Raw genomic sequence first — 27,361 nt, forward strand, 5'->3', positions numbered from 1 at the left:
TGCTATTATCAATCAGGATGTTCCTCAGCCTCACAAAGGAAGAAAGCTCTAACACAAGCTTTAGGATGGGTGAACGTCGGGGACGTGGCGCTAAGTGAAAGAAGCCAGTCACAAAAGCCCAAATATTATAACGGTTCCACTTATGTTTTATTGTAGCGCCGTCAAAATCGCGGAGACAGACGCTTGAATCCGGGCTGCCGGGGGCTGGGGGCGGGCGTGGGCAGGGAGCGCGCACTGGGGGGTGGGGTGGGGTGGGGTGGGGGGCAGAGTTCCAGTTCTGCAAGATTCAGAGAGCTCTGGGGCCGAGCGGTGGGACGGCTGCACACCATCACGAACGCAATAAATGCCACAGACGCGTTCACTTGGAAATGGGTAAAATGGTAATTTATGTGATGAGTGTTTCATTACAATTAAAAAAAAAAAAAAGGCAGAACGACCACAACTAAATGGCACCGGGTCCTGAGCGCACATTGGAAACCCCCTCGGCCATGAAGCCGGAGCGGGGGCTCGAGCCGGGGATCGCAGGCGGCCTCAGGGGCCGGGACGGGCCAGGAAGCCGCGGTTTCCTGCCAGCCCCCCGACGCCTTCCAACTGGGCTTCTAGAACTGTGAAGGAACACATTGCTCTTGGGTTAGCCCCTCCAGTCTGTGGTCATCTGTCACAGCAGCCCCAGGACGCTGAGACGCCCAGGAGTCTGGAGGCGGGGAAGACGCACGTGGGTCCCCGTCCCTCGGGAAGCATGCAGGGGCCATGAGTGTGGAGAGACAGAGGGCGCCTGTCTGAGACAAGGAAGCGTGGGCGGGTGGCCCGGGTCAGCGGGGGCTTGCTCGGGCACTGCCATGGGCGCCGAGATACCCCGTGTCCCCACATTTCCGTTCCCTACCCTACTGAGGCTTCTTTGAAGTAGTTTCTTTTCCCCGCAACTGTGATGCACAATGACTGAAACAATGATCTCTTTCTCTCTTTTTAGTGTCAGAGGCGACATCCACTCGGATGCCCCCTTCCGCAGCCCGGAAGGATGAACGGACCTTCCGGTTCATCAGGGGTTGAAGTGGACGGTAGTTGTCCACCATCGAATGCTCTTCTTCACCGAGCGCCGAAGACAGGAGCGTGCGAAAGGCAGCCAGCTGCAACGGAGAGCAACCAGAGTGGGCCGGGTGCAGGTACGGAGAGAACCAGCTCCCAGACGGCCCTCCTGCCGTGCACACTCGCGCTCCGCCCCACCCCTGCCCACACACTGAATCAGGGATGGCTGCGCACGGCCGGCACAAGGTGGCGGAGGGGACGGCCAAGCTCGGTCAGAAGAGGCATCGAAGCTTCCGCCTTGGTTTCCAGCGTCCTTGCCCTGGAGAAGTCAGCCGCTGTGTAGTAAGGACTGCCAAGCGGCCTCCATGAGAGGAGCCGAGGCGCTTGCCAGCCGCCGAGTGAGCCTCCAGCCTGGCTCAAGCTTTCAGAGCCCACAGGACTTCTGACTGCAACGCTGCGAGCGATCCCAAGCCAGAACCACCCCGTACTCTGACCCCCGGCAACGCAGGGGGATACTAACGGTGATCGTTTCCTTACGCCTCTACCGTTGGGAGTTGCCATGCGGCAACAGTCAACGAACACCTATAACGTAAAACCTAAGCGAGTACATACAACAGGAAGTAACATTTGACTCGCTTCTCACTGAAGGAGCTAAAAGTCCATTTTGATCACCTCATTTGTTCTCCGAATACACTGAAGAGCTCTGCAAGGATCACTCCCATGTTCGATGACCTATGGAGCTGGGGTTGTGTCTACACAGTGACCATGTGTGGAGCAAGCTGGCAGCTGCCCCCAGAGTCATGGAGGGCACGGAGGACCCAGGCTCCCGGGGCTCAGGCACAGGATGTCCTGCACCTGCTGTTGGCTTGCTCAGGAAGGCAGCTTCTCTCCCCTCCTCCACCCACCCCCTATCCCCCCACCCTGCAGCGGTGCATGCACCACCCCCCCAGTTCCTCTGCTCGGGGTAAGGGGCTTCTGCTCTGCATTGCTGTTTAATACTCACCCCCATCTTAAAAGAATTAGCTCGTGTTTCTATTTCCTCCCAGACGGCAGTGTGCAGAGACTGTTCTCGATGGACCTCATCACTGCATCTGCTGCTACCCATCTCCCACCCTCTTCGGCAGCAATACCCGACATGCATGGGTGCTCATTACGTGTGTGCTGAGTGACAGGAGGGGTCTTGGTGACCAGGGGCCATTTTTCGACCAGGGTCCTCCTTGTGTTGCTAACAGTTCTGATTTGGGAGAAGAGTGCATCGCTCGCTCTGCCTTCCAAAGCAAACAGCGTCATTCCACGACTTTTGCACGAGAGGACGTTTGCAGAATCACGAGGCCGGAGCCTCAGAAAGAGACTGGCAGGGAAGGCCCACCCTGCACGGGGACAGGGGCCGTGGCTGCGAGCTTGCTGCGTGTCTGTCACCCCCAGACTCTGAATGCCCGACACAGACATGATGTCTCTGCATTCTTGAGATTTCCAGAGAAAAAGATACTCTAAGTTTTTTAAGTGTTAACAAGTAATATCTACTTACTCTGGGTGGGGAGGAGGAGGGGAAGACTATTTAGAAAAGGGAGAGGAAGGAAGTCAGAAGGAGCGCAGGCATCCCTGGACATCCAGGGTTAAATTTCTGGTGTAAGTGTGCGTGCCAGACTAGGGCATTACTCTGTGAGCACTCGCTCGCCTCCTCCCCGCCCCGTGGGCCTCAGCCACTGGGACGTGCTGTGGCCAGCAGCTGAGAGCATGTGGGCTCTGCTGGTCTTCTGCGTTTCTGTCATGCACCACGGACCCAGCTCTGGGCAGCCACTGGTCCAAGGAGCGCAAGACAACCTGGGCCCGGCCCAAACCCCAACCCCCTGCCATCCACAGCCAGCCCACGGACCCAAAGCAGGTAAAACAGATGCTCGTTAGGAGCCATTGAGTTTTGGGGTGGTTTGTTAACCCGCATTGTTGTAGCAATAGCTGACTGACCTAATCCTTCTGGAATTTTCTCTCAACATGTATAACTTAATACAGCCCGTGAGAGAAACTCTCAGCAAACTCAATTGTTTACCGTTCTATCATCCAAAGAAGGGGGGAAAAAAGCTCCAAATCTCCTCCTCTCCTTCAGTGACCCTACTTCTTTCACGGCTTTGCAAAATTCATCGACGATACTCCTTTCTCGGCTAATTTGTTTACCTACAAATACCCACGGAGGTCCCATCATGGGGACCCACGTCCCAATTCTAACGTCACTTCTGTTCTTGCTGAAGTAACTTCAGCCCGACACACACACCAGAGCAAAGCCCTGACCTTGTTCAGCCATTTGTCATCAGGGAGACTTGCTGCGCCTGCATTCGAAACCGCTGAAGATTAAGACAGAGCCGGTGTTACAGTTCGCCTAGCTCCTCTTTAGCTGGAGAATCCAAACCACACCGGACAACGAAACCCGTGACGCACGCTCACAGTGTCTCGGTGGCCCTGAACAGGACTTGAGCCCTCAGGCCCTTCCCCCCACGCCGGTTCGGGCGCAGCTCACCTGGCTCTGAGCCACTTCGACAGGCTGCTTCTGGATGATCCAGGTGACCGACTCGCTGAGCGGAGGCGTGGTGAGGGAGCCCGGGTAGGTCCAGTAGTCCCGACAGGCAGGCAGGAGACGGGCGGGCTGGAAGGGGCCCACGGCAGCCCGTGCGCCCTGAGAGACCAAGACCGCAGGTGGCGTCGGGTCTCAGGCAGAGACGGTGGCGGTGGGGGGAGGGGGGGGGTGCTGGCAGGAAGGGGATGGTGCCCCATGTTTGTCCCAGCGACCAGGCCTTCATGGGACAAGTTCGGTCCTGGGATAAAGGTGGTGAGGCCGCAGTTGTCACATTTGGAAGCAGAGCAAAGAAAATGTGACCCTCCCGGGCAGAGCAGCGATGCCCACCAAAGGCTTACACGTTTCCTTTCTGAGTTTTTCGTGTTTGCATACCTCCGCTGTGAAAACAGGACATTTTTGAAAACAATGGTAAAATAACCCACGTAACATGAAATTGACCATCCTAACCATGTTTAAGCACAGAGTTCTGTGGCTCTAAGGACGTTCACGCGGTGCGACCACCACCACCACCCATCCCCAGGACGTTCCTGTCTTCCCGAGCAAACTCTGTGCTCATTAGGCACCCCCTCCCCTGTCCTACCCCCGGTGCCAGCACCGGCCCCCACCATCTACTTCCCGTCCCTGTGGATCTGAGTCCTCCGGGGACCTCTGTGAGCAGAACCGCGCAGCGTTGGTCCCATTGTGACGGGCCGACCTCACTCTGCACAGTCCTCTCCAGGCCCATCCACGCTGCGGCAGGTGTCAGAATAGCCTTCCCAACACTCCACTGCATGGATCAACTGCATTTTGCTCATCCGTTCATCCCAAAACAGACGCTTGCCCCTCTGGCCTATTGTGAGGGATGCTTTTGTGAACATGAGGCACCCATGTCTCTTCAAGACCTTGCTTTCAGTTACTTGGGGGACATATCCAGAAGGGCATGTACCGGATCCCACGGTAATTCTGTGTTTAAGTTTTGAGGAATCACCGGACTGTTTCCCACAAGGGCTGCCCCAGAAAATATTACTCTTTCTAGACAGTTGGTGTTCTCTTTGAAGCAGGCCGCCCTGACCATTATGCCAGGATTCTCCCTCTCTGGACGCTGTTCTCGACCACCAAGCACCAAGCTCCCTGTGCTGCAGCCGAGGGGGGCTCGTGTCAGCGCCTCCCCCACGTGGGAGCCTCTGGTCAGAATCTGTGCCTATTGGCTTTCCAGCCTTCATCAAAGGATCGGGCACAGCTGCCTCTCTGCGTTCCGGGGGTCATGGATGGGGCACCTCCTTCATTCATTCACCCACAGCTACGTGGGGCACCCCGACTCTATGCTGGGCACGGGGGGGACGGTGGCAGGAGGAGACCGGGAGGACAAACTACCCACATTCACGGGACTCACTTTTTACCAGAGAAAAGCAGAGCACACGCAAAATAAGTAAGTGAAATATCAAGTCGTTCCAAGCACAGTAAGCATGATGGAGGAAATTTAAGTAGGGCAGTGGGATCAGAAATGCTGGGGGGGGGTTAGCGGTTGGCGTGTTAAGAGGGGATGGTTCTCAAGGCCTCATAGAGGACACGTTTGAGTGAAGACTTGGAAGGGCTAAAGGAAGTTTCTAGGGGGAAGAGCCTTCCAGAGAGTGGGCAGAGCCAGTGCAAAGGCCCTGAGGCAGGGTGTGGCCTGAAGGGCTTGAGGAATAGCACAGAGGCCACCTGGCTGGAAGGAGTGAGTGAGAAACCAAAGCAGTAAAGCGGTGGAGGGCAGGGAGCCTGCAGAAAGGGACCCCCCCCCCCCCGCTTCTGCCCAGGACTAGGGAATCCCTGAAGAAATCCACCAGCAGGGGCAGGAGTCCCAGGGCTGCAATCTGGTTGCCACTCAGCACAGTGCCGGGTGAGGGAAGGGTGCAGACAAAGGAGGACCTATTGGTTCTCCAGCTGGGGGCCCTCCAGCAGGCTTTTGCTCAGTGACGGAAGGATCTCTTGGGGTCCCTTGGGTTGGCAGGCTCAGGACCATGGTCCCTGCTGCTCTGGAAAGCCAGGGAGACCAAGGCCGAGGGCACAGCCCTGGGAGCAACGCCACGCTAGCCAGCGCCGAGGTACCGGAGCTGTAGCCCCGGGCGGCACTGTGGGAGGGTGTCCAGGCACGGGGCGGACACACTTGTCCCCAGACCCTGCGTCTGAAGGCACAGTTCCTCTGTGGGGGGCGTGTCGGAACTCCCAGTCCCTCTCGAGGCTGATGACGTCACCCTGTGTGCTCTGGTGACGTCGTGAAGGAAGCAGGTCACAGGTGCACTTGGGACAAAATGCAAGAAGTGTGCAAGAAGCACCGTGGCAAATCCACACACCTCCCCCTCCCCCGAAGGGGCTTCCGAGGCTGTGACTGTGAGGTTTCAGATCCACCCACAAGAGGTGTCTCTACTTTATTAAAGAGGAATGTTGGGGTACGTAGACGGGACTTTCTCAAAGCGGTAGAGCCCAGACGCTGCGGGAGCCTGCCCCACCCCGAGGCTGGCTGTCCCTCCTTCCCTGGGGCTGCAGGGGTGGGGGTAAAGGCGGCGGCTTGTGTGGAGGGCCGGCTGGATGCACCCACCACCACTTTCCCGCCAATTAAAGTTTTGGGAGGATCCGTGACGACACATGTGTCAGAACCGCAGAACGGTAGGCCACAGAGATGGTGTCTAACGTTGCCAATGTAAAGAATGGCTCCGGACGTTGGGGGCACCCAGCATGGGGCGCAGAGAAGGGCCACTGAGTCTAACGGGACCCCATCCCCCCGGCCCGGGAGGCACAGACGCCCACCCTGCAAGCTGGACCTTTTGTGTCCTAGGCGCTCACCCTTCTTTCTCAGGTTGGGAAGCTGAGGCCAAAGACGAGCGTCAGGCCCAGAAGCGAGGCCCAGGCACCTTCCCTGACACCCAGACGGCCCTGGGGAGCCAGACGCGCTCCAGAGCTTCCGCGGAAGGAAAACAGACCCCAGAGTAAACAGCCCCTCGCGGCCAGGTCCTTCCCTTCCCACCAAGAGGTGGAGGCCACACCGTGTGGGAGGTGGACGCCCGGGGAAAACATCCTCAGTTTACTCTGGCTGCAGACCAGTGGGGGAGAGGATGCTCCCAGCACCTTGACCTTGGGAAGTTCCTGAGCCTGTGGACGGGGCAGCAGGGGGTGATCTGGTCTCGGTCCCACGGGGCCAGCCCCAAGGTCAACATCAAAGGGAACACACTGCCCACATCAAACAGACCCCGTGAAGCCGCCGAGGAAGGGCTGGCCCCCTGCTTTCATCTGGAGCCACTTGGGCCATTGTTGCGACAGGTCCGGGCCCATCCGTCCACGTCCAGGGACCACCAGGACTCCTCGCATCCTGCAATTCTTTTGTTTGGTACTGAACAAATAAACTACATTTCTTAGGAATTTCCATGTGTCCATCAAAGTCCTTTCTCAGCTCATGTTGGAGGAAAGCTGCATTGTTGTCCTTGTCTTTTTGAGCTGAGCTTAGTGCAGCAAGGTGCACCAGGGAAGCTGAGCGAAGACGCCCTCGCGGAGGGCGAGCGGGTGGGCTGGACTTTCTTCCTACCCCCGGCCTCCCTGTTCTCCTGGGGTGGGGTGACCCTGAGATCCCGCACCGGGAGTGTGGCAGGTGGCATGTGTGTGGACACTCCTAAATGAAAGATATTTACTGCAGTCGGTTTTAAAGCAAACATCATCCCTAGGAGATGTCATTGCCTGGGAGAAGTCTAAAGATTCTTTCAAGCTGATCGGTTTAAGGAAAAATACTACGTAACGAACAGTACCAGTGACAGGCGGACGTGGCAAACACCTTAAGATGCTGCCTGAGTGGCTGAATTTTGGGAAAGTCGGAGGGAGTCCAGCACCCCCACTGTACTGAGGAGGGAGGGGTCCACGGGGAGCAGGGACCCGCGGACGTCCGGGAGTGAGCCCGCTGGGGACGCGCTGGAATCAGCCCCAGGGAGTCCCAGCCCCGGACCGGGGACTCAGACCCCCTCAGCCAGACCCTTCCACCCATTAGATCTTTTGTTGTTGCCAACGAGTCATTAATCTAAGCTGTGCCCAGTGCAAACCACGCAGCTTACCTTATGCTTGATTTCCGGCAAGACTTCCACCAACTTCTGCAGTGCCTCGTGCCGGGCCCCCAGCTGCACGGCACAGACGGGAAAGGCCGGCGTGAGAAGGCAGCAGGCGGGAGGGCGAGCCCACTCCACGCTCCACGGACGGTGGTTCACCCGCTTCGCCGGGGGAGCCGCGCCCCAGCAAGCTTACCTTTAGAAACACGCCGATCACGGCCACGCCGTTCTCCCCCATTACGGCTTCTTTGTAATTTCGGTATCTCACCGAATTCCAGTGAACTAAATGCAGCTGAAAGAGAGAAGAAAGGAATTACGTTGATCACGGTGGGGCAAGACATACAGCATCTGCTCCGGCTTCCGGGCCGGACCCAGCACCCATTGCCCGGTTTTACCGGATTCAGGTGTGCCGCCTGCCTGGGGCTCCCAAACTCGGACAGAAGCCCAGACAGTAAGGGCCTGGGCGCTTCCGGCGGGAGGGAAAGGAGGCTCGGCTTCGCGGTGTGAAGCAGGACTTGGTGGCGGGATGGTGTGCTCTCGCTCAGCAATCCTTGAGCCAGCTTGCCAGATCGGCACCCAGACACTCAGTTACATTTGAATTTCAGATAAACAACGCACAGTTTTTAATGTGAGTATGCCGTCCAAATTGCATTTTCCCCCTATGTCTGTCATTCTCCTCTGAACCTCATCTATGTCTCTATTTCGCGTCCCTCCTTGGGTTTTCCTGAGCCCAAACTCGGCATCAGGATTGGCCAGCTGGCAAGGATTTAAGTGAGGGGCAGAGGACGAGCCAGGGAAACAGGGGAGGCCAGGTGCCGGGGCCTGGCTTGGGTTCCGTGTGATGGGGGCTCGTGGTCCTGCCGAGGCTGAGCTTGGCCCAGACCCAAGAAGGGGCCTGGGTGTCCGCACATCAGTCCTTTTACGGGAGGAGCTGTGCCACAGGCCTTTCTGAGCGGCGACCCAAGCCTCAAGTCCACACCGGCAGTCCAGAAAGCCCTCCAGCCTGTCGTGGTCAACGAGACCTTCCCCGTGCAGCTGCTGGGTTGTAGGGCTGGGGGGCCTCTGCCAAGGGTGTGGGGTCCACGTGTGCTACAGGTGACACCTCACTCCCAACAAACCCCAGTGCTCCCGGCCACGGGCACTGGGGCCAGCGAGGGTGGCCTGGCCTCTCCCGGCCCTTGCATGACTCACCTGGAATCCGCCCCCCTCCACTGCTGTCCCAGTGGAGTCACCCAGAAATCAAGACAGCTGGGCCCAACGCCCCAGCTGCAGGCTGCTTCCTTCAGGGACCCCACCTTCGAACTGGATTTGCCTTCCAAACCCCCGCAGGAAATGGAGGCTCCCTCATGGGCCAGAGGCACGGCCAGAACGGGCCCGGCAGCCCCTGCTCGGCTGACCCAGGGAGAGCCGCCGGGGGACCCAAGCTCCAGTCTTGTTTCTATGCAGCCGCCTCTTCTGTGAAAGCATCTGCTCATGGAAAACCACGTGCAGACATACAGTTACCAAGACAGAAGGTATGCTGCCAGAGGAGAAAGAGCGTATCACAAGCCCTGCTCCTTGACTTTTGTGTTATTTGTAAACATGTGCACACTTATAACAACAGGTGTAACTTCCTGTTTATACACTGTCCCCAGAGGTCACCTCTGGGTGTGAGATTACAGGTGGTGTTCATGTTTTAGTGTGACTGGATCCTAGCTCTATTTTAACGGTAGCTTCCATAACAATGGCAGCGAAAAGTTAGGACAAAAATCGTCCATAACTTGAAATGCCTCAGGAGGTCAGGTGGTCGGTGGGTGGACGGAGGGACGGGTGGGCGGACAGGGGAGTGAGAAAGTGAATGTGGCAAACTGTTAACCATCACATCTGGGTGGCAGCCTCACAGGATGTCACGGAACAGTTCTTCCAGGGTTTTTTTTTTTTTTTTTTTTTGTATGTTGGAAAAATTTCGTAATAAAATATTGGGAGAAGTCTATAAACACCACTTACTGCCCCCCCCCAAGCTGCAAACACCAACTCCTACATTCATCCCTACCGATTTTCTCTACAGAATCCCATTTTGGAATGATGCAAGCATCTCGTCGCTTCAAGAAGATGATCTCTGTTGTAAGGATTTTCAGATCTCTGTCGGAGGCCCCGAGTTCCTCGAAGGACCGGAAGCTTCTAAGTCCATAATCGATCAGCAGCGGGCACGTGGCTGAGGGAGTGGCTCTTGAATCCCAGCTGCTGACCTGGGCAAGTCCCAGAGCCACTTAGAACCTCGGTCTCTCCTTCTGTTGGACGGAAGCGTGAACGGTACCCTGGTCTTAGGACAGCTGTGTGATTGAATGGGTAGGGCGACCCACGGCTCCGGTTTGAGCCCCGAGAGTCCAGTGTCCCGGGAATGCTCCCTTCCTGGGCAACCAGGCTGGCCGGTTACCCTACGCGCCAGCCCAGGCCGTAGAAAGCACCCACGGCGTAGCGGCTGCTGGGATGGCGTCTACCGACCTCTGCCGGGTACCCGCGGTCGTCCACCGTGTGCTCTGAGCCCCGCTCGTTGGCCGCTCCCCAGTGGAAATGGAACTGCTTTAGTCTGTAGAGGTTTTCCAAGGGGCCACCGCTGATCCCTGGAAAACGAAACCAGAGGAACCCGTGTGTTAGTTTGTCTATTTGTCGGACTGCCTTTTGCTGTGACAGCGCCTACCTACACGGAGGTCACACAAGTGTCCTCCCGAGAGATCGACATCCTGCAGAAAGGACAAACTGAAAGGCCGGCTCTTGTCTGTTCACCTCTGTCCCTGTACCCCTCTGGCCCCAGCGGACCTCAGCCGACCAGAGCGAGTGCAGAACTCAGCGCTGCCACCAGGTGGCGGCAGGGACTTCATCCCCTTTGGTGCCACAGGAAGGCATGCTAAGATGCATGCCCATCCTAGAAGGTTTCCAGGCTTTTCTTTAATTAAAAAAAAAAAAAAAAGATGTCTTTTGAATGAAAAAGTGGCAGCGTAAATTCCACCACCAAAGAATTCCATAAACTAATATGTAATGAGCGAGATGTTCACGTAAAGAAATTCCAAGAAACAGCACGCTGCCTTCCCCGTCAGCGCCAATCTGCATGCAGTCCCTGTTCCAGGTAGTCTCACTGTACGACCGGGCTTTATTGGTGGACTCTTTTCTAAGTCACCCTGAGTCCCCGGCGCGGCCTCCCCGAGAGCTGATAGCAGACAGGAGCGTCCATGATGGCGCACTAAAGGGCCCCGTCCCGAGTCCAGGGCGAGGGCTGAGAATTCCATGCACAAGGCTGGCCGAGCTCCGGCTGCACTTTGCTAACAGATTTCCATCAGTGTTGCTACGGATAGAATGGTAACTGTGGTGCATCTTGCTTTTAACTGAAGTGAGCACACGGCTACTGGGCTGGGGGGCAGGTCAGGAGGCCCTCCTGCAGATGCCAGGGATGGCCCAGCCCACATCAGCTCCTCTGGGTGACCAATGCTATTGACAACGTCAGAGGCCCCTGGCTGGTGGTGTTCTTGGTTCTGCTTTCGCCATGAAAAGTACAAGGAGCAGAAAGAGCTGAACGGTAAAGTCGAAAACAGATTGAGTTCACGATTCCTGCCCTTGACCAGCTCAAAGAGCTCCTCTCTGCCTTTCTTCACTAGAAAATGAGGGTTGTTGGTCTAGAACCTCATTAAGTTCTTGTCTAGTTGTAGAGTTCTACGGTTTTATGAGGTGATCGACTCTCCTGAGCGCACACATGTGAATTATACCTCAATTTTTAAAAATACACAGAGGGAAGCATATAAAAACGTCCTAAGTCCCAAAGCCCGAATCTACAGGTGGCCACAGCACGGGAGCGTGGAGGAGTCGCTCTGCAGATGAGAAAGCCTCCCAGTGGGTTCGAATCACAAGGCTTTAATGGAGATTTTCTGTGGCTAAAATGACAAAGCGGGTTGGATTTTTTTCCCTGGGAGGGGGAGGTGAACTTGAGCCCACTGGCCTTTGTAGTTTTGGGTTGCCTTGTAGTTTACCAGCAGACGGTGGGCAGTTTGCTGGTAATCCCAGCAACAGGAGCTAGGATTTGAGCCCAGGTCTGACACGAAAACCCACGCCTTTTCCACTTTATCCTTCCAAGCAGAAAACACAATTTCAGGAAGTTACAGGACCACGAACCCGGGCAGTGGAAATCTCTGTGCTTGCTCCTGCCTGGCGCCCTCTATCCGTGGTGCAGAGGGGCTTTGTAGCGCTGGCCAACCAGGGGACTCGCTCTGCCAAAACGCACCCGTTCGTGACCAAGAGGCAAGCCCGAGGGGTGAGTGTGGCACTTAGAGTCTGAGCAACTTTCCTGCAGGAGGTGGCCGGGGCCCCGCGGCGGAGACGGTAACATGCTCACCCATGCAGGCCGACATCCTCTTTTCTAGAACCAGAGCGCCAGAAGGCGGGAATGACAGGTAGGCCTGGACTTGCAGCTTACCTCCGCCTCACACTTGCCTGTCTGAGCCTCAGCCTCCCCACCCGTGCAGTGAGTGTTGGTGGGATAAACGGAGGTGGTGACGGGGAGTGTGCCTGGTGGAGGGTTGTCATGACGATAATCATGCTGGTAAACAAGGACTTGACTCCATCTGTTAAAAAACAATTACCAGCTAGAAGGTTCTTGCAGGCCCTTCCCGCTGAAGCGGGAATTAGAATTAGAATTCTATGTAGGCACGTACATAAGGTCTCCGAAAGAGCGACAGCAACTGTATGCAGCATAAATCCACCCCTGGCTGGATGTCCGCTAGAAGCCCGCCAAAAATGCCCTTGTAGAAAAATCTCCCGTGGTGCCAGGGATGGGAAGCTGCGGGGACGGGAGGGGCTTGTGGGCGCGCCCCGCCCACTACTCCTTCCTTTGTAACTGGAGAGCTGCAAGGTCAGAAGCCTGTTCCAAGGTCACCCTCTGCACAGGACTGGGGCCCACAGACAGGGCCCCGCACTCTCCCGACGTGAAGCTGCCCCTGAAGCTGCCTCCCACCAGCCAGACTCCAGCCCGTCTGCTTCTGCAGGAGAATGAAGCATGGAAGGCCATCCTTTGGAAACCTGGGGTTCTGGCCCACCTCAGAAATGAATGTTCCCGTTCAGCGGGGCCTCCAAGACACATGTCTTTTTCAGGGTGACATCTGGGCCTCTGTAAAGGAAGGACTCCATCCTGGGCCGGGACCGGGCAAGCTCCTAACACCACCTCCCCCACCCCAAGGCTGTGGCACCTCCCTAGCCTTATCATATGCAAACACAAACAAGGAGATAAGCAAAACTTGAGCTTTCTAGGACGACAAGTGAGGAGGAAGGAGGAAGTTTATAGCCTGGGCTGGGCTGGAATGGTGCCCTGGGGCAGGTCGGTGGAGACACCGACAAACCTGGACCTTTGGCTGATGCAGGCATGGCGCCCCTTTCAGCCTTTGAGTGCCCCCAGGAAGAGGGGAAGGGCAGGTCAGAAAGCAGAGCTTCTATGTTCAGGAATGCCCTCAGTCACCCGGCGACCCCATCCCAGGCCTGCAGCAGGGTTCCAGCCCCTCGGCTGGTGCAGCAGGGTTCCAGCCCGTGAGCCTTTCCTGCCGGGAAACTTAGGAACTCAACTTAAGGCTGCAGCCCTGGATCAAGTAACCTCAAGGTGACTTTTCATAATGACACTGCAGTGCCAGGGTAGTTCTCTTTCATAAAACTATTTAAAAAGGCAAGCCTGATTCTGGAGAAGGGGGACTTCCACTTGCCAGGCCCCAGGCCCCAGACTCGGTCGCCAGGAGGGTGGGTGTGTCTCACCCGCCGGTCTCCCTGAGCAGGTGCATCGAGACATAACGGTGGAATTGCTGGAGCCACTGCCAGACCCTGCAAACGCCTGGAGGAATCGGACTCCACGGGGAAATCTGCTATCCCCAGGAACTGTTGTGTCTGTGCTTACAACAGTCGCTGTTAATAGCCATCCATTTGTCAGCTCAGAGCTTTCAGCAAGAGAAGCAGGCTTTTGGCAGGCACGGTTGTTTTAAGGCTTAAATACAAGAGAAGTTTGAGATGCTCTAATCAGTTAAAATTGCAAATAATGCAACGTCGCCAAGTGTTATCAGCCCGTCCTTGGTGCCACCCCAGGAGCTCGCTAGTGTCCTGGAGCTGTGACGGGCAAGACGAAGGGCCCGCGTGTGTCGCCTGCACCAGCGAGGTCTCGGTCATTGTCCCAGCAAGCCGGACCCACAGCTGGGGGCCAGCACGCGTCGGGGCTGGAGCGGCGCAAGCCACCCCCCAGCACCCCCGCTCTCTGGGTGGTTACGCTCCAAGATCATCACATAGTGGCTCCAGTTTTAGAGCCAGGCCGACTTGGACTCACTGATTCAGCGTCGCTCAGCTTTGCACGGGCTGTTTTTACCTCTCTGCGTCTCTCCCTGGCGCGGCCCCTGGGACCCAGAAGGGGCTCCGTTAGTGACTGCGCCTTCTACTATTATTACCGGTATTATTGTGCTTCCCAAAACTGTCACTGTCATCACCATCAAAGCAGAGACCCGCGGAGACCCGAAGTCGCTGCGATGACTGTCAGGACGGGACCTGCGCGCACAGACACCGAGGGGCAAACCATCTGCAGGAAGTGTCCGTGAGAAGGGGCGCGGCCAGCCACAGAGGCGCCAAGGAAGGAAAATCATTCATTCACTCGGCAAATATTCGGGGAGCTCCTATGATATGCCGCACCGTCTGCTGGGCATAGCGATGGAGAGAGAAGGGGACCGATGCGGTCCTGCCCTCTTGGAGCTTGGGCTCCGAGGGACAGGCAGACGGTGTGCTGACGGTGAGCGCGAGCAGTGACGGGGGCGCGGTGGGGTGCGCTCTGCGGGACCTACACTAAGCAGCACAGGGGGCCTCCCTGAGGATGAAGAGAAAGACGGTGTTAGGCCGAAAGTGACAGGAGGTGGCGAGGGCAGGAGGGAGAGAGAGCAGGCCACCATGACGGCACAGACCGAAGGTCCGCAGGGTTCCTGCAGGGCGCTAAGGGGCAGGTGCTGCCGTGGCCCAGGAGGGGAGCCTTTGCCGACAGACGGAATGTTCCAGTCTTTAAAAATGGATGCATTATGCAAGGTTCAGCCAAGACCCTCAGCTGTGTGAGTGCTCAGCTGCCCTGGCCTGACCCCAGGGTCCACTCCTGGGTCGGCGTGCCGGGAGGAGACGTGCCGTGTGCGGACGGAGCCCCTCTCCACGCGGAACCCGGGGATGGCTGGGATCGGGGAGGCCCAGGAAGTCGCTGCCCAGGGAGGCTCTCCACTTGCAAGGCCCGAAGATTAACCGTGTCTGTGGCGGGCTCTCCTGAAGGTGTTCCGTGCGTCTGTTCAGCATCTCCTTCAGAAGGTCCCAAAATTCATCTTCCCAAGGCCTCGCTGTGGCTCCTGACAGTCTCTCCTCTTCTTCCTTTGCTCCCCATGGGTCTCTCCCCCTGTCCCCGCCCCAGACAGCCTCCCCTTGTTGTGCTCCACATGCCGTGGTTAGTGGACCCCGCTCCCAAGGGCCGCGCGGGGTCACGGGAGGGGGTGCCAGCCGGGCTCGGGGCTGGGGAGGGTGGGGATGGGCGGCACCTTCTCCCTGATGTGTCAGTTACCTTTCAATTTCGCTCTTTGTGTGAGGCTTGGCCGAGATCCGCTCCTGAGCAGGGAGTGTGTCTTGGGACCTAAGGCTTCCCCAAGCACAGGGTGCTTACTAAGACTGTGCCGAGAAAGCGGCCGGAGGGGCTGTCCTACAGATTCACAACTGTAGCTTCTGGTGCGGAGCAGGAATGATGAATTCCGGGGTGGGCCTCGGAAGGAACGCGAGCAGCCGGTCAGTGACCGGGAGAGGGGGACAGCTTCCACACTGGGCAGCACTTTCCGAGGGCCCCAAGGGGACCCACCTCCCATTTCTAAGTTAACTGGAGCGTTTCGTCAGACAGCTGCCCACGACCCGCAGGGCGAGGCCATTACGGACGCACGGGGGTGGTGGCGGAGTGTTGGACCAGACGGGGCTCAGACTGGCCCCAGGCACGCGGTCTGTTCCCAAGCCTGAGGAACTGGCCATCTAGAGAGATGCAGGAGGGAGCAGGAGCAGAGGAGGGGAGGAAGGAAGCCTGCCTCAGCCTGGTGCAGGTGACTCTGGGTCTCTAAGTGGGCAGCATCGTGGGGGGTGGGGGTTCACAATACAGACACTGGCCGGTGGGGGCGGCGCGATCCTGGGGTCACCGGCCGGCGGGTGGAAGGGTCCCGGGGGATGTGGGTCCTGAGTGCAATGGTGCAGGGGATGGGAAGATAGCACCGCATTCCTGCTGCCGTATCCGTGACCCATCCCCCGGTCCCATCTCCAGCCTGCCTTTCCAGGAGGGAGCCCATCGATTCGTCTGGGCAGCTCCATTCGGGCTCCAGTGGCTCAAGTCAGCTTCTCTGGCGGGCACCTACAGTTCCCCCGCTGGTGGAAGTGACCTTGGCCGACTTTCCCATCACGCTGATCTGCAGGTCTGTCTCTACGGCAGGGGCAAAAATCGACGGAGGTCCCACGGTGTGCGCTGGGCGCTGATCTCGGTGTTGAAGGCTCGTGAACTTCTCTGCTCGCAGGAACTGGCCCAGATGGGACCTCTTGGCACTGGGGGTGGTGAGCAACCGTCATTTAGGCGATAAAAGGCTGTTACTGGCCCCACCTTACAAGTGATTTAAAATCCACTTTGATGTGGCTTTAGTGCCTGACGCCTCATTTGCCCATTACTGTCCTTGCAAGGGAGTGACCCTCCGGGGGGGCTGCCCACAGGTCAGGAGGGGGCCTTTCTACCTCAGCCAGTTGAGTGGGGGTCACACAAACAACACATGGAGTCCTGGCGGTCAGCCGGGCCCGCAGCTGCTTCTCTGCCCTCTCCATGCTCCCTCCAGTGGAAGCCATCAGAAGAGCACGTGGCCAGAGCCTCCTTGGGATCCTTTCATGGCCAATGAGGGCAAATGCGATCATCCGATCACCCGAGTGTTAATTCAGCTCACAGGGTGTTGAGCGCTTCCCAGGACCCTCTTCCAATCCTCCCGAGCCAGGGTCCGATCTTCCCCTTACAGAGGAGGAGCCTGAGGGTCAGAGAGTTTAGGTGACTTGCTAGAGCTGAGGACATGTCTCACACGTGTCTCCTCAAGGGGACCTCCCTGCGGCCTTGAGAGCTAAGTGCCCATCTGGTGGCCCGGGCGGGCGCTGTCGCCGCTTACGGGAGGGTCGCCCTGAGGGGCTGGGGCAAGGGGGCTTCCCGGGTGAGGCACTGTGTGCGTGGGGGGGGGGCGTCTGACGGTGGGGGCTGTCTTTCCCTGGTTTCCTCCTTGCTCCCTCCCCTCCTAGGAAGCTCTCTCCCTCCCACCGCCCCTGCGTCACCCCCCCTCCCTGGCCCTCAGCGCCACTCTCTCGAATTCCTTGGAATGCCCTGCTGTCTCCACTTCTGTTACTCATCATCGCTGGCTGGCGCTCCAATCTCCAGGCACTCGTATCCCTCACCCGCTGGAAAAACTGCTGGAACCTTCCATGCTGACGGAAAATGTCTCGGCCTCCTTGTTGTGTTTTGCTCTGAGTCTCTGGCAGTCACCTGTTGGAGTAACCTGACCTGAGCGATCCCAGATTGCGCACCATTACTTCTCCATGATGTACCTTCCCCGCTCACTTCCTCTTTTGCTCAGGAGGCACTTCCTTGCCGTCCATCCAGGGGTTTTTTGGGGTTATGGGCGTGTCTCCTGATTCTCAGTTTCTTACTGCAAACGTGTTTTAGCTCGCGCCATCGTTCAGCTGTGTTTTAAATTTCCTTTGCTCCTGGCAGTCCCTAATTTCCAGTGGAGGTGAGCGAAGACAGAAGATGTAGAAACGGGGTTGGGGGGAGAGGCTGGGACTCAAGCTGGGGATGGGGGCGTGGGGCCTGTGAAGCGGAGCAGGAGAGACGGAGAGAGGAAACTGGGTTTTTGGGAGAATGACAAGTAAAGTAAAACCAGATTGGCCTGTGTGGACGCGAGCCACAGGGGGAATTATCTGGTAATTTATATGGCCAGGGAGAGACACCCAGATAATTCTTTCAGTCTGTGGCCGGGCGGTGGGGGGGGGGGGGGGGGGGGGGGGGGTAGATCGCTTTGAACCAGATTAAGAAGGTGGTGGAGAAGCCAAAAAGTGTGGGTTAGGACCAGGCCAACACACAGGCCTAGCTGCATCAGGGTGCAAAAGTCTTGAACTCCGAAAGCCACCTGAGTCCGGGGTGGGCCTCAGTCAGCTTGGGGTCAACAGCAAGCTCGTCAGGCCCAGCGGCGAGGGCACGGAGTGTGCCTCCCCGCCCCGACCACCCTCACTTCCGGGCACTGCACCTGGCTCCAGGGCAGGCTTGTCCTCACTCACCGTGATGGGCTTCAGCAGCCACGCTGGGCTCTGAGGGTCAGCTCTGGGGCCCGAGCTGCAATCGTGGGGGGACAGAGGCACTGTCTCTCTCTCTGCCACTCAATCAGGATGGGGAACCAGAGCACCAAGCGCCATTTTGCTCCCCTTTGGGAATCCCCTGCCTGGAGTGACTCCACCAGGAAAAGCAGAACCCACGGGGAGGATCTGGATTCCTCCCACCTTCAGTTCCGTTCCTTCCATTCCTCCAGGGATCTTCCGGCCACCTGGCCCAGCCACACCCTGGACTTCTTAGGGTCGGAGCCAGTGAGGTTCCCTCCTGTTTGCTTCTGACAGCCTGAGTTGAGTTTCTGCCACATGCAACCCAAGAAGAAGTCTTGCCCAGTGCAGAGGATGCCTCACTTGGGATCAGTGACTGTGTTGGGAGCTTGAAGCCGGCTGAGTGGGAGTATTTACACCAGGGAAGGTGGCAAACGCTACAGATGGTTTCCTGTCGCTCCCCCAAGTCCTGGAAGGCCAGGGGCCAAACATTTACCAGCCTTCCCCGAACCAGTCTCTGAAGGGCCAGGCCCACGTGGGAGGACAGACCTGGTGTCTTCAAGCCCCGAGCTCTGACTGCCCGCCTCCGGGGGTCAGGCACAGGGTCCCTCCACCCTGGGCCTCGCAGGTCTGCCGCTGCATGGCGTTTGGGCAGAAAACACAAGGACGAGGCTGCCGATCCTCTACGTGTGTATCCCTTCGATTTCTTCTCTCTCAACTCAGCCCCTTGTTTTGGTCCTTCTGGACTAGGGTTCTTGGAAACAAGGGACAGAACCGTCCATCAAACTGACCTACGCAGAAAGAGAGAGAGAGATTTATTGGTCCAGGGGCTGGTTTGGCCTCAGGCACAGCTGTATTTAGAAGCTCCAACGATGGCCTCGGGCCTCAGTTTTTCTCCAGCTCTTGGCTTTGCTCTGTCCTGAAGACCAGGGGCCCCGGCTTGCCGCTGACTGCCACCCAGCGCAGGCAGGAAGCGGTTCTCTTCCAGCGTCTCCCAGGAGAATTCTGGCGCTCAGTGGTCTGACTTGACTTGCGCGCCCACCCCTGGACGGATCCCCAAAGCAGAGGGCGCTGCTTGGATTGGCCATGCCCAATTCTGTGAGTTATGCTCTGGGTAAAAATTCAAGACGTGGAAATACTTAACCCAAAGGAGGCTTTGATTTGTGATTCTCAGGGTAATTATGATCTGTAATAGCCTCGTTTGCCAGCCTCAAATCTGACCCGATCTCCCACTGGACACAGGATCATCCAGAGTCCAAGACACACCTGCTGTAAGACATACAGCATACAAACATAATAGCAACAACTTCACCCTTGAGGCACCACAGGTGCGTCCCCGCTCCACCTGTCCGGAGAGTCGGGCGTGGGCTTCTTGCTGCTGGGTGAGGGGTGGGTGTCCCAGGCCGACTCCACTGCCCACTGGCCCTCCCGTTGGGGTGCGCTCCCTGGACATGGGCCTGGCTAGGACCCTGAGCAGGCGGCTGGTTCCCTGGGGACCTGACCACGAGCCCAGAACATTCTCCCCCTCTGCTAATGCTTTCCTCCCTTTACGTGGGGTCAGCGTCTATGGCTTCACGCCTGATCTCTGTGGATGCTGGGTGCAGATTTTTTTCCACAGAGGTTCAGGCTCCTAAAATCCCCTTCTTTGGAGGGCAGAGAATCCTGCCGTGAGGGCTCTGTGGCCTCTCGCCATGAATCTCTGAGACTCATTTTTCTTTAATCTGTGAAATGGGAGCTAACACCCATCGCACACAGTCATGGCAAGGAGTGCTCAAGCGTAGGCACGGAGAAGGGGCCGTTAAAGGGTGGATGTGGGGGCGGGATGTGAGCTTTCCACTCACAGGAACCCGGCTTGAACCTGACCCTTCACGTGCTGCCCTTCCCTCAGCCTCTGTCTCTCCTTGAGGGGAGCGAGGACACTGAGCCTCTCCACTGTGGTGTCTGTTTGGGGCCATGCTGTTATTCATGGGATGGATGTGCTTTTTAAAGAGGGTGTCCACTTGTCTGTCCCGCAAACCTTCCGCCTTCTAGCAACGGCATCGCCATGTTCCTGGGGACCACCACTTCCCGGAGCATGCCGGCACCCTGGGTCTTGGTCATGGTGAGGATGTCAGTCAGCGTTCCAGGAGCTCCACTGACCAAGGGTGGGGTGAGTGCCACGCTCAAGCCACCAGACCCTTTCCCCTGGGGATGTCAATGATTCCGTCAAATGTGTCTTAACGATGCACATACAGAAGTCCAACGTGACCCTCACAGCTTTTCGTATTTTACGACTTAAAGGAAAATAAACCTGTTATATAGATATCAGTAAGACCCATAACTGCGCATAATAATCGTATGGGAGGAGGTGAACTCTACGGTAACTCATCCCCAACCATATCTGTTTTTCTCAAAATTATTATTCCCATAACTGTTAACCAAGCAATTAAAAGTTCAGGAGCTATTATTATTCCCTTTTTTTTTTTTTGAGAGAGAGAGCGGTGGGGGAGAGGCCGAGGGAGAGAGAATCCCCAGCAGACTCGCCACTGAGCCCGGAACCAGAGAGCCTGGAACGCTGAAATCAAGTGTTGGATGCTTAACCGACTGAGCTGCCCAGGCGCCCCAGGAGCTGTTATTCTTTATTCAGTCTTTTAAAGTTGCTGCATAAAATTTTTAAAAATGATACAAATGTGCACATTAAACCTGAAAATCCAATTTTAGTTTGCTCCTTGGGAATTTGAACTTGGAACAGACTGACAAGGGCAGAAGAATAGTTGGCACACTGAGTAAATAGGTTCATGCATCCCTGCCCCGGGCTGGCTCCCGTGCTTTCCAGGATCTGGGCATGCAGCTCGCCCTCCTCTCTGTTTTTAGCCTGGCTCATCCTTCCAGGAAGTTCGTCTGTGCAAATGTCGGCCAGAGTTGGCCTTCTGGTCCCTGGCGCTCAGCGAGCCCTGTGCTGTGAGCAGCGTTGCTAAGGGTCACTGTGAGCAGCTCTGGGCACACAGGCAGCTACTCAGGGAAGGCGGCCTCCTACTTACCTGTGGGATGGGGAGAGAGTCACCTGGAAAGGTGAGCCCCGCTGTCTGAGAAGCGCCTCGCAGGGTCTGGCCCAGGGAGAAGCCGGCGCCCCACTGCCGGCCGGTCCATCAGAGGAGGGCCGTTGCGGCGGGGCGTCTGCTTACTACCCGGGCCCTCCCCCAGGAAGGCTGGCCCGTGGCCTGCACCTGGTTCAGGGTGCCCGGAGTGGGCGCTGTGCCAGCTCAGGTGTCTCCCAGAATCTTGAGGACACTTTGATGGGTGGGAGTCCAAGCCCAGGGCTCGTGACAAAGGCGGGTCACAGGGCGGGGCGGGACCTTCCCCGGACGATGGAAGCAGACTGACGGTCCTGGGGCCTGTGTTCGGAGACTCGGCATCTGCCTGAAGGCAAGTCCCCACTCCACTGTCCTGCCGCTGACCACGTAGGAAGCAGCCAGAGCGGGTGACCATAGCCCATCTTGTGCGAGGCTGAGCGCTTCCCCACGGTGGTCTCACGTCCCCCCGCTGGCCATTGAGGTGGGCGCCCTGTTCTCCACCCCCTGGGGGAAGAAATGGAGGCTCATTTGCTCCTCTAACTTTCCATTCATTGTTCGTCCATCATTCGACTGAGCGCCCATGATGCTCCGTAGGAAGCAGTCATCCTGCCCTCCTGGGGCTTTGCATCCTCACGGGGCAGTGGGTGCAAGAGTCCGATAAAACTGGGCTTACAGAAGGGATGGGCTGAGGGCCAGCCCACAAAGGACCTGGGGCTGGGGGCTGGGTCAGGGATCCCCAGGTTCGAAGACTCCCTGGGAAGACTCCCAACACTCTGCACACAGCCGTACGCGTGGCTAAGATTATCACTGTGAAACGACACAGGCGAATCCGCGAGGAGAAATGGGGCAGACCGCGCTGGCCCGAGGACGCCAGGTGCCAGCCTCCAGAGCCCGCTCTGTGGAGTCACATGGGACACGCGGAGCATCCCTCCCCCCCGGCAACAGGTTGTGATGACACACGTGAAGTGATGTCCCCCAGGGACGCCCAGAAGACCCTCGGTGCCTAAGGTTTTCGTCGGGGGCTGGTCACAGAGGCACCCTCTGCCGTTGTGGACAGTGATCCCCACTCCCGGAAGGAAGACAGAGGCTCGGCATAAACAGGGCTCGGGGGGTACCAACGGGTGCTGAAGGAACACCAGACGGAATCCAGCAGCAGCCCGGGTGTGAATGCCTTCCCAGACCCGACGGAGCCTCCATCCCAAACCTGGTGAGAGTCCCGGTGAGTCTCTGAGGGCGGGGTCCACATGAAGCCCTTGGCAAGGTGCTGAGACCCAGTCAGGGATGGAGGCTCCAGGGCCACCTCAAGGCCTCGCCACCTGCCCGCTCCAGCCCTCCCCTGCTGTACCCTGTGCTCCTCCCCTCCTCCCTTGCCAGCAGCTGGGCTTCTGTGGGGCAAGAACCAGCAAACGTACCAGGCTCTGGATGCCCTGCCCCATCGTCAGCACAATTTCCTTCTTCCTCTGCCTTCAGGCCGCACCGCCACCTCCCCTCTCTCCCCCCACCTGCTCTGCTCTTCTCTGTGACGCACCATATACACACATTGCTATGAGCCTCTCGTCTCTTCCTGACCGGCCCCTGGAATGTCCAGTGAAGCTGTGCGCACGTCAGGGTGGGCGTTATAATCCTGTGGATGAGCACCACCTCCCCACCCTGCAATACTGAGACACCTCTGTTCCTTGCCCCCCAAACACCACGCATAAGCAAAGTCCTGGGCCCCTTCCCTGCCCAGCGTGGCCCCCCTCTCGGGCCGTGACGGGAGAGGAGAAAGCCCTCCTCTCCGCAGCCCGGGCTCACCTGATCCCTCGGCCGAGTCGTCGAATTCCACCTGGAAGAAGTAGCCGGTGTTCCAGACGTGCAGGCAGCTGGCCGCGGCATAGGAAACCCTGAGAGGCTTCAGCTGCGGGTCGTAGACGCTGTCCCTCCAGCGGATGTTGATGGGCGACTGTCGGGTGCCCCGCCGCACGGAGGCCGGGCCCTTCCAGAGGGGGTGCACTGGGGCGAAGAGAGGGAAGAGGAGGCCTTCGCTGAGACGTCGGAGTTATTAGTGCCTCGGGGGGAGGCAGGGACCCTCACAGATGAGCCCCCAGAGGAGACAGCCCTCGGGGAACTGGCCCATCACGGAGCCCGGGGGCCACCAGGCTGCCCAGCAGGTCTGCCCGCGTGTGCGGGGCCCTCGCTCCGTCTCCTCTCTGGGATCATCCGCCAACACTGACACTCCGGCGCGGCATCCATCAGATTTCGATCTGTGGTCATGGTCACAGTGTGGTCACAGGAAGTCCGTGCCCGCCCATCAGGGAGAGATGTGGCCACCTGTCCTGCAGGCCGCCTTCAGGGCCTGGAAACAAGGCCTTACGATGCTCTGAGCTGTCGCCGGCCTTCTCACCATGGACGGATGGGTGACAACGGCCTCGGGGGCCAGCGTAACTGCCTGGACTTTTGTCCCAGCTTCCTCCCGCTCTAATTCGCTGTCGTACCCGCAGCCTGGGGCCTTCCATGGTCGGCTCTCTCCCCAAAGCCCCCCTGAGCTGGCACAGGTCATAACTGCGTCTGATGCGACGTGACCTTTAACACACGGAGCAGCCTCCTGAACCACCCCCGGCCCCATCCCCCCGTCGGGGAGGCCGGCACGGAGCGGGGCCGCACGTGCAACTCGCCGGTGGCTGGATGTCGCGGGGGTGGTCCTTGTCCCACCAGAGGCTGAACTCGCCCGACACAGAGGGGCATATGGTGGGCAGGAGAGGGCGTATTTCTAGGTTACATTTGCGGAGCAGCGCGAAGGGGCTGCCAACCCCGTGGAACATAGTCTCTGCCCCCAAGTAAAAGGGCGTGGCTCATCCCCACAAGTGTCGGGGCGAGGCGGCTGGACCTGAGGAGGCCTCCGTGCTTGCTCGCCACAGCCGTGTACCCCCAGGGCCACGCTGCTGTGCCCAAGGTCGGTCTTGCCTTAACCGACGCCGGTCTCTGCCGGGAAGTAATAAAAGTAAAATGTTATCCCCTTTTGATCTCAACCAGTAGTCATGGCGCTCCTTCTGTGGGTCACGCACCGGCCCCCGGGCAGGGAAGGACGGGGGTTGCGTGGGACAGATCTGGACAGAGCGAAGCCTCCTGGCAGACGCAGGAGCCAGACACGCCCGCGGGAACGTCGGGCACACACCGCGTGGTAGGAAGCAGCTCTCCCGAGGAGTGGGATGCCCTCACGTGCGGCGTCTGCCCTGTCCGTGGCCGAAAGGCTCCTGCCGTGGCCGGGTGTCAGCTGCCAGTGTGGATGCCACCAATCCCAGGCTTAGGAAGAGGCGCACACACGGAAGCAGGGCTAGAGAACGCCTGTCTGGAATGATTCTGGAACCTTCTGTAGTGCTGTCTTTTCTCGCTAGGCCAAGCCACCAGTGATTTTCAGTCAGAAAGAAGCCCCCCCCCCCCCCCCCCCCTGTTACTGTCTGCCGTTTTGTTGACCCTCCGGCGGTCCGCCACGGACCTGAAGCAGAGGACCCTCCTTCTGCTGCGGAGTCGGGTCCTTGTTGGGTCCCTGAGAGCCTAACGCTAGGTCACGGTGCCTACGTCATTCACCCTGCTTCCTCCCGCCATGAGGGCGTTTTATCATCTCATGTCCTTGCCAGAAGGTGAGTGCGGTAGATTCGGCTGTTTTCAGAGAGAGGCCACCTTTCCACAACTTTACTACAAGTTTACGTTAGAGTTGTTCTATTTCGTTATAGGTTGTGTTGTTTATCTCGTACTATGCCTAGTTAGTACATTAAACTTGCTGTAGATATGTGTGTATAGGAGAGAACAGTCCTATAAAGTCCCGTGCCTGCTGGGGGTCCCGGAGCAGATCCCCTGCGGAGAAGGGGGGACCACTGTGTTTAGGAACAAACTTTCTTTTTTTCCCCAAGGGAAATGTGCTGCCAAATACCAATACCCAAAACACTAGACTGGAGGCATAAATGTCTCAGGAAGCCCCAGTCTCCCCGGTTTGGCAGAATATATTCTGTGCACTGTGGAACTTGGAAGTAACCGCCGAGCCCTCGGTTCTCCTGAATGTAGCCGGGAGACCAGGGTGTGAGTAGATTTAGGCGCTTGGCACAAAATGTCACTTGGTCCTACACACGTGTGTGCAGATGTGTGAGAATGTGGTTGGTAATAGTTCAAAACTGGGTACCATCTAATGTCCCCCAACAGGGTAATGGTTAAATACAGGGACATCCACGCGACGTAGCACTTGGCAAGTGTCTGCAAGGTGCCCGGCGCGGTTCTGAGACTTTCCATTCCTGACCTCATTTCTGCTTCCAACAGCTCTGTAAGGGAAGTACTGTGATTACCCACCTCTTACAGGCGATGCAACTGGGGCTCAGAGAGGTTAAGAGACTTACCCAGGGGCACACAGCCAGGATTCCAGTCTGGGTGGTCTGATGCTCTTCACAGTCGTACCAAGTATGAAAGAGGGGACAGGTGCCAAGGGACAATCGTGAAGATGTCTCCAGTGGACACTAGAGAAAGCCATGGTGCCAACCAATATGCACAGTGGGGCCACTTTTTTATTTTTTTGAGAAGTATTGTGAATGTGTAGACACATTCTATGAGCATGGAGGAAAGCGCCAGAAGGCTGAGCTCTCAGGTAGACATAGCAGTGACCTCCAGGAATTGGGGTTGGAGGAGGCACAGGTAGGAGGACCTTTGAGTATGGTTTGGAAATTTACAGGTGGATCTAGGGTGGGCACAGGTTTTGCATTCCTAGCAAGCTCCCAGCGGGGGATGCTGCTGTCAGTCTGGGACCCACTCTGAGTAAGGGTCCATAATGTTCACTGAGAGCCCTGGCTGTGGCAGGCTTTCTACGCCTGTCGTTCCATCTTTACGTGACCCCGTGTGACCCGTAGTCCTCCCCTCTTACAGGTGTGGAGACTGGGGCTCAGCGAAGCGGCTGGCCCCGCTCTCACCTCTGACATGAGTCGCTTGTCCCGAGTGCCCACACTCAGGAGCCGCTGGTTGTGAAGCCCATGCTCTTTCAACTGTCCAAACCTGGAAAGTGCAGATACTTCAGAAAAGTGACCTTCAGAAGTGACCTTACTGCCAGCCTTTTTTTTTTTTTTTTTTTTGACAGAGGGGAAATCTGAGACCCAGAAAGAGAGAGGCATGAGTCCAAGGTCACAGGGCGTTAAGGACGGGCACCTCTGGGGTGCGGCGGACCGGGGCAGTCTTTGGACAGGGCTGGTTGCATGATCTGTTTGTGGCAGGTTTGCTGAAAACATTCTCTGCCAGACGGGTTTTGGAGCGGGGCTGGATGTTCCTAATAACAGCTCATCTTGGGGAGCACTTGCTACGAGCCTTCTTCTGAGGATATCACCCTCCTGATGGCCCCATGGAGCTGAGGTGAAGGGACTCGCCCAAGGTCACCCAGAGGAAAAGAGACAGAGTGGGAACCTGAACCCAAGCAGTCCGGTCTGACTTCCTCCCATTTTGGAACACGCTACAGAATTAGCCAAATGTCAGACCGCATCTGGGGAAATTCGAGGATCTACTTACAAGTGTCATTCCGATTTCTTTGTGCACAGGGACCCTGCAAGCACCATCGCTCCGGCCTTCGCAGATGACTGCGGAGAGCCCCCCACATCTGCTTGACCAAGACGGAGAAACCAGAGGACTTCCGAAGGCTCCTGCCCAACACCAGCGTCCTTAGCATCTTGGGTCTGTTCCCCGTGGACCCCAATAAAAAGAGGGTGATTTTCCTACTATCTGCTCTCGCTTTGATCGGGACGACCATGAGATGGGGTTGACCCACCTCTTTTTGTAGAAGCTCACCCAACCCCCTGATCCGGATGGTTAAATTTCAACCCATGCCTGCCCCAGCATTCTGGGTGATGTTCAGTGTGGCTTAGGGGTGGGTGCTCTGGGACAAGTGGCCTTCGCTGTGGCCAGCCCCTGGGCTCACTGAGCTTTGATCTGGTAAACAGCAGAGCGTGCCTAGGGGGTTAGGAGAACATTATGGAGAGCCCAGTGCCAGTACTGGAAAGGTGAGAAGCAAATAGAAGAGAGAAAAGTGCCTGTTCTTGGGTGTTGACCCCTAGGCTCTTCCGCCTCAGGCCACCCAAGGCCGGCCCGGCACCCGGCCACACTGTGTGTATGCATAGGGAACGAAGAGCAGGTTCAAAAGTGCAGGGACAGGAGTTAGCCAAAGCGCTGCTGGGACGGAGGGGCAGGCGAGCAGGTGACCCCTTTCTGCCCAGGGCTCCTGGAAAAGCAGCCAGTGCCCACTTGCCACAAACGGACATGATCTGATCCAGATTCGT

The 27,361-nt window shown here is 57.6% G+C and overlaps 1 protein-coding gene across 1 annotated transcript; it reads right to left on the reverse strand.

Moving 5' to 3' along the window:
* Nucleotides 1–399: 399 nt before the first annotated feature.
* On the reverse strand, nucleotides 400–26,782 carry CA5A (carbonic anhydrase 5A). Its single transcript, XM_025860391.2, has 7 exons — nucleotides 26,598–26,782; nucleotides 22,875–23,072; nucleotides 10,129–10,247; nucleotides 7,841–7,936; nucleotides 7,654–7,716; nucleotides 3,539–3,694; nucleotides 400–1,127 (listed from the first exon to the last, which is right to left on the reverse strand). Exons 1-7 carry the CDS (start codon nucleotides 26,752–26,754, stop codon nucleotides 885–887), a joined length of 1,032 nt encoding a protein of 343 aa, XP_025716176.2. The 5' UTR covers nucleotides 26,755–26,782; the 3' UTR covers nucleotides 400–884.
* Nucleotides 26,783–27,361: the final 579 nt, after the last annotated feature.

The sequence above is a fragment of the Callorhinus ursinus genome, unplaced genomic scaffold, assembly GCF_003265705.2.
Source record: "Callorhinus ursinus isolate GAN/ISIS: 27379988/994484 unplaced genomic scaffold, GSC_fseal_2.0 scaffold46, whole genome shotgun sequence".
NCBI classification, from domain to species: domain Eukaryota; kingdom Metazoa; phylum Chordata; class Mammalia; order Carnivora; family Otariidae; genus Callorhinus; species Callorhinus ursinus.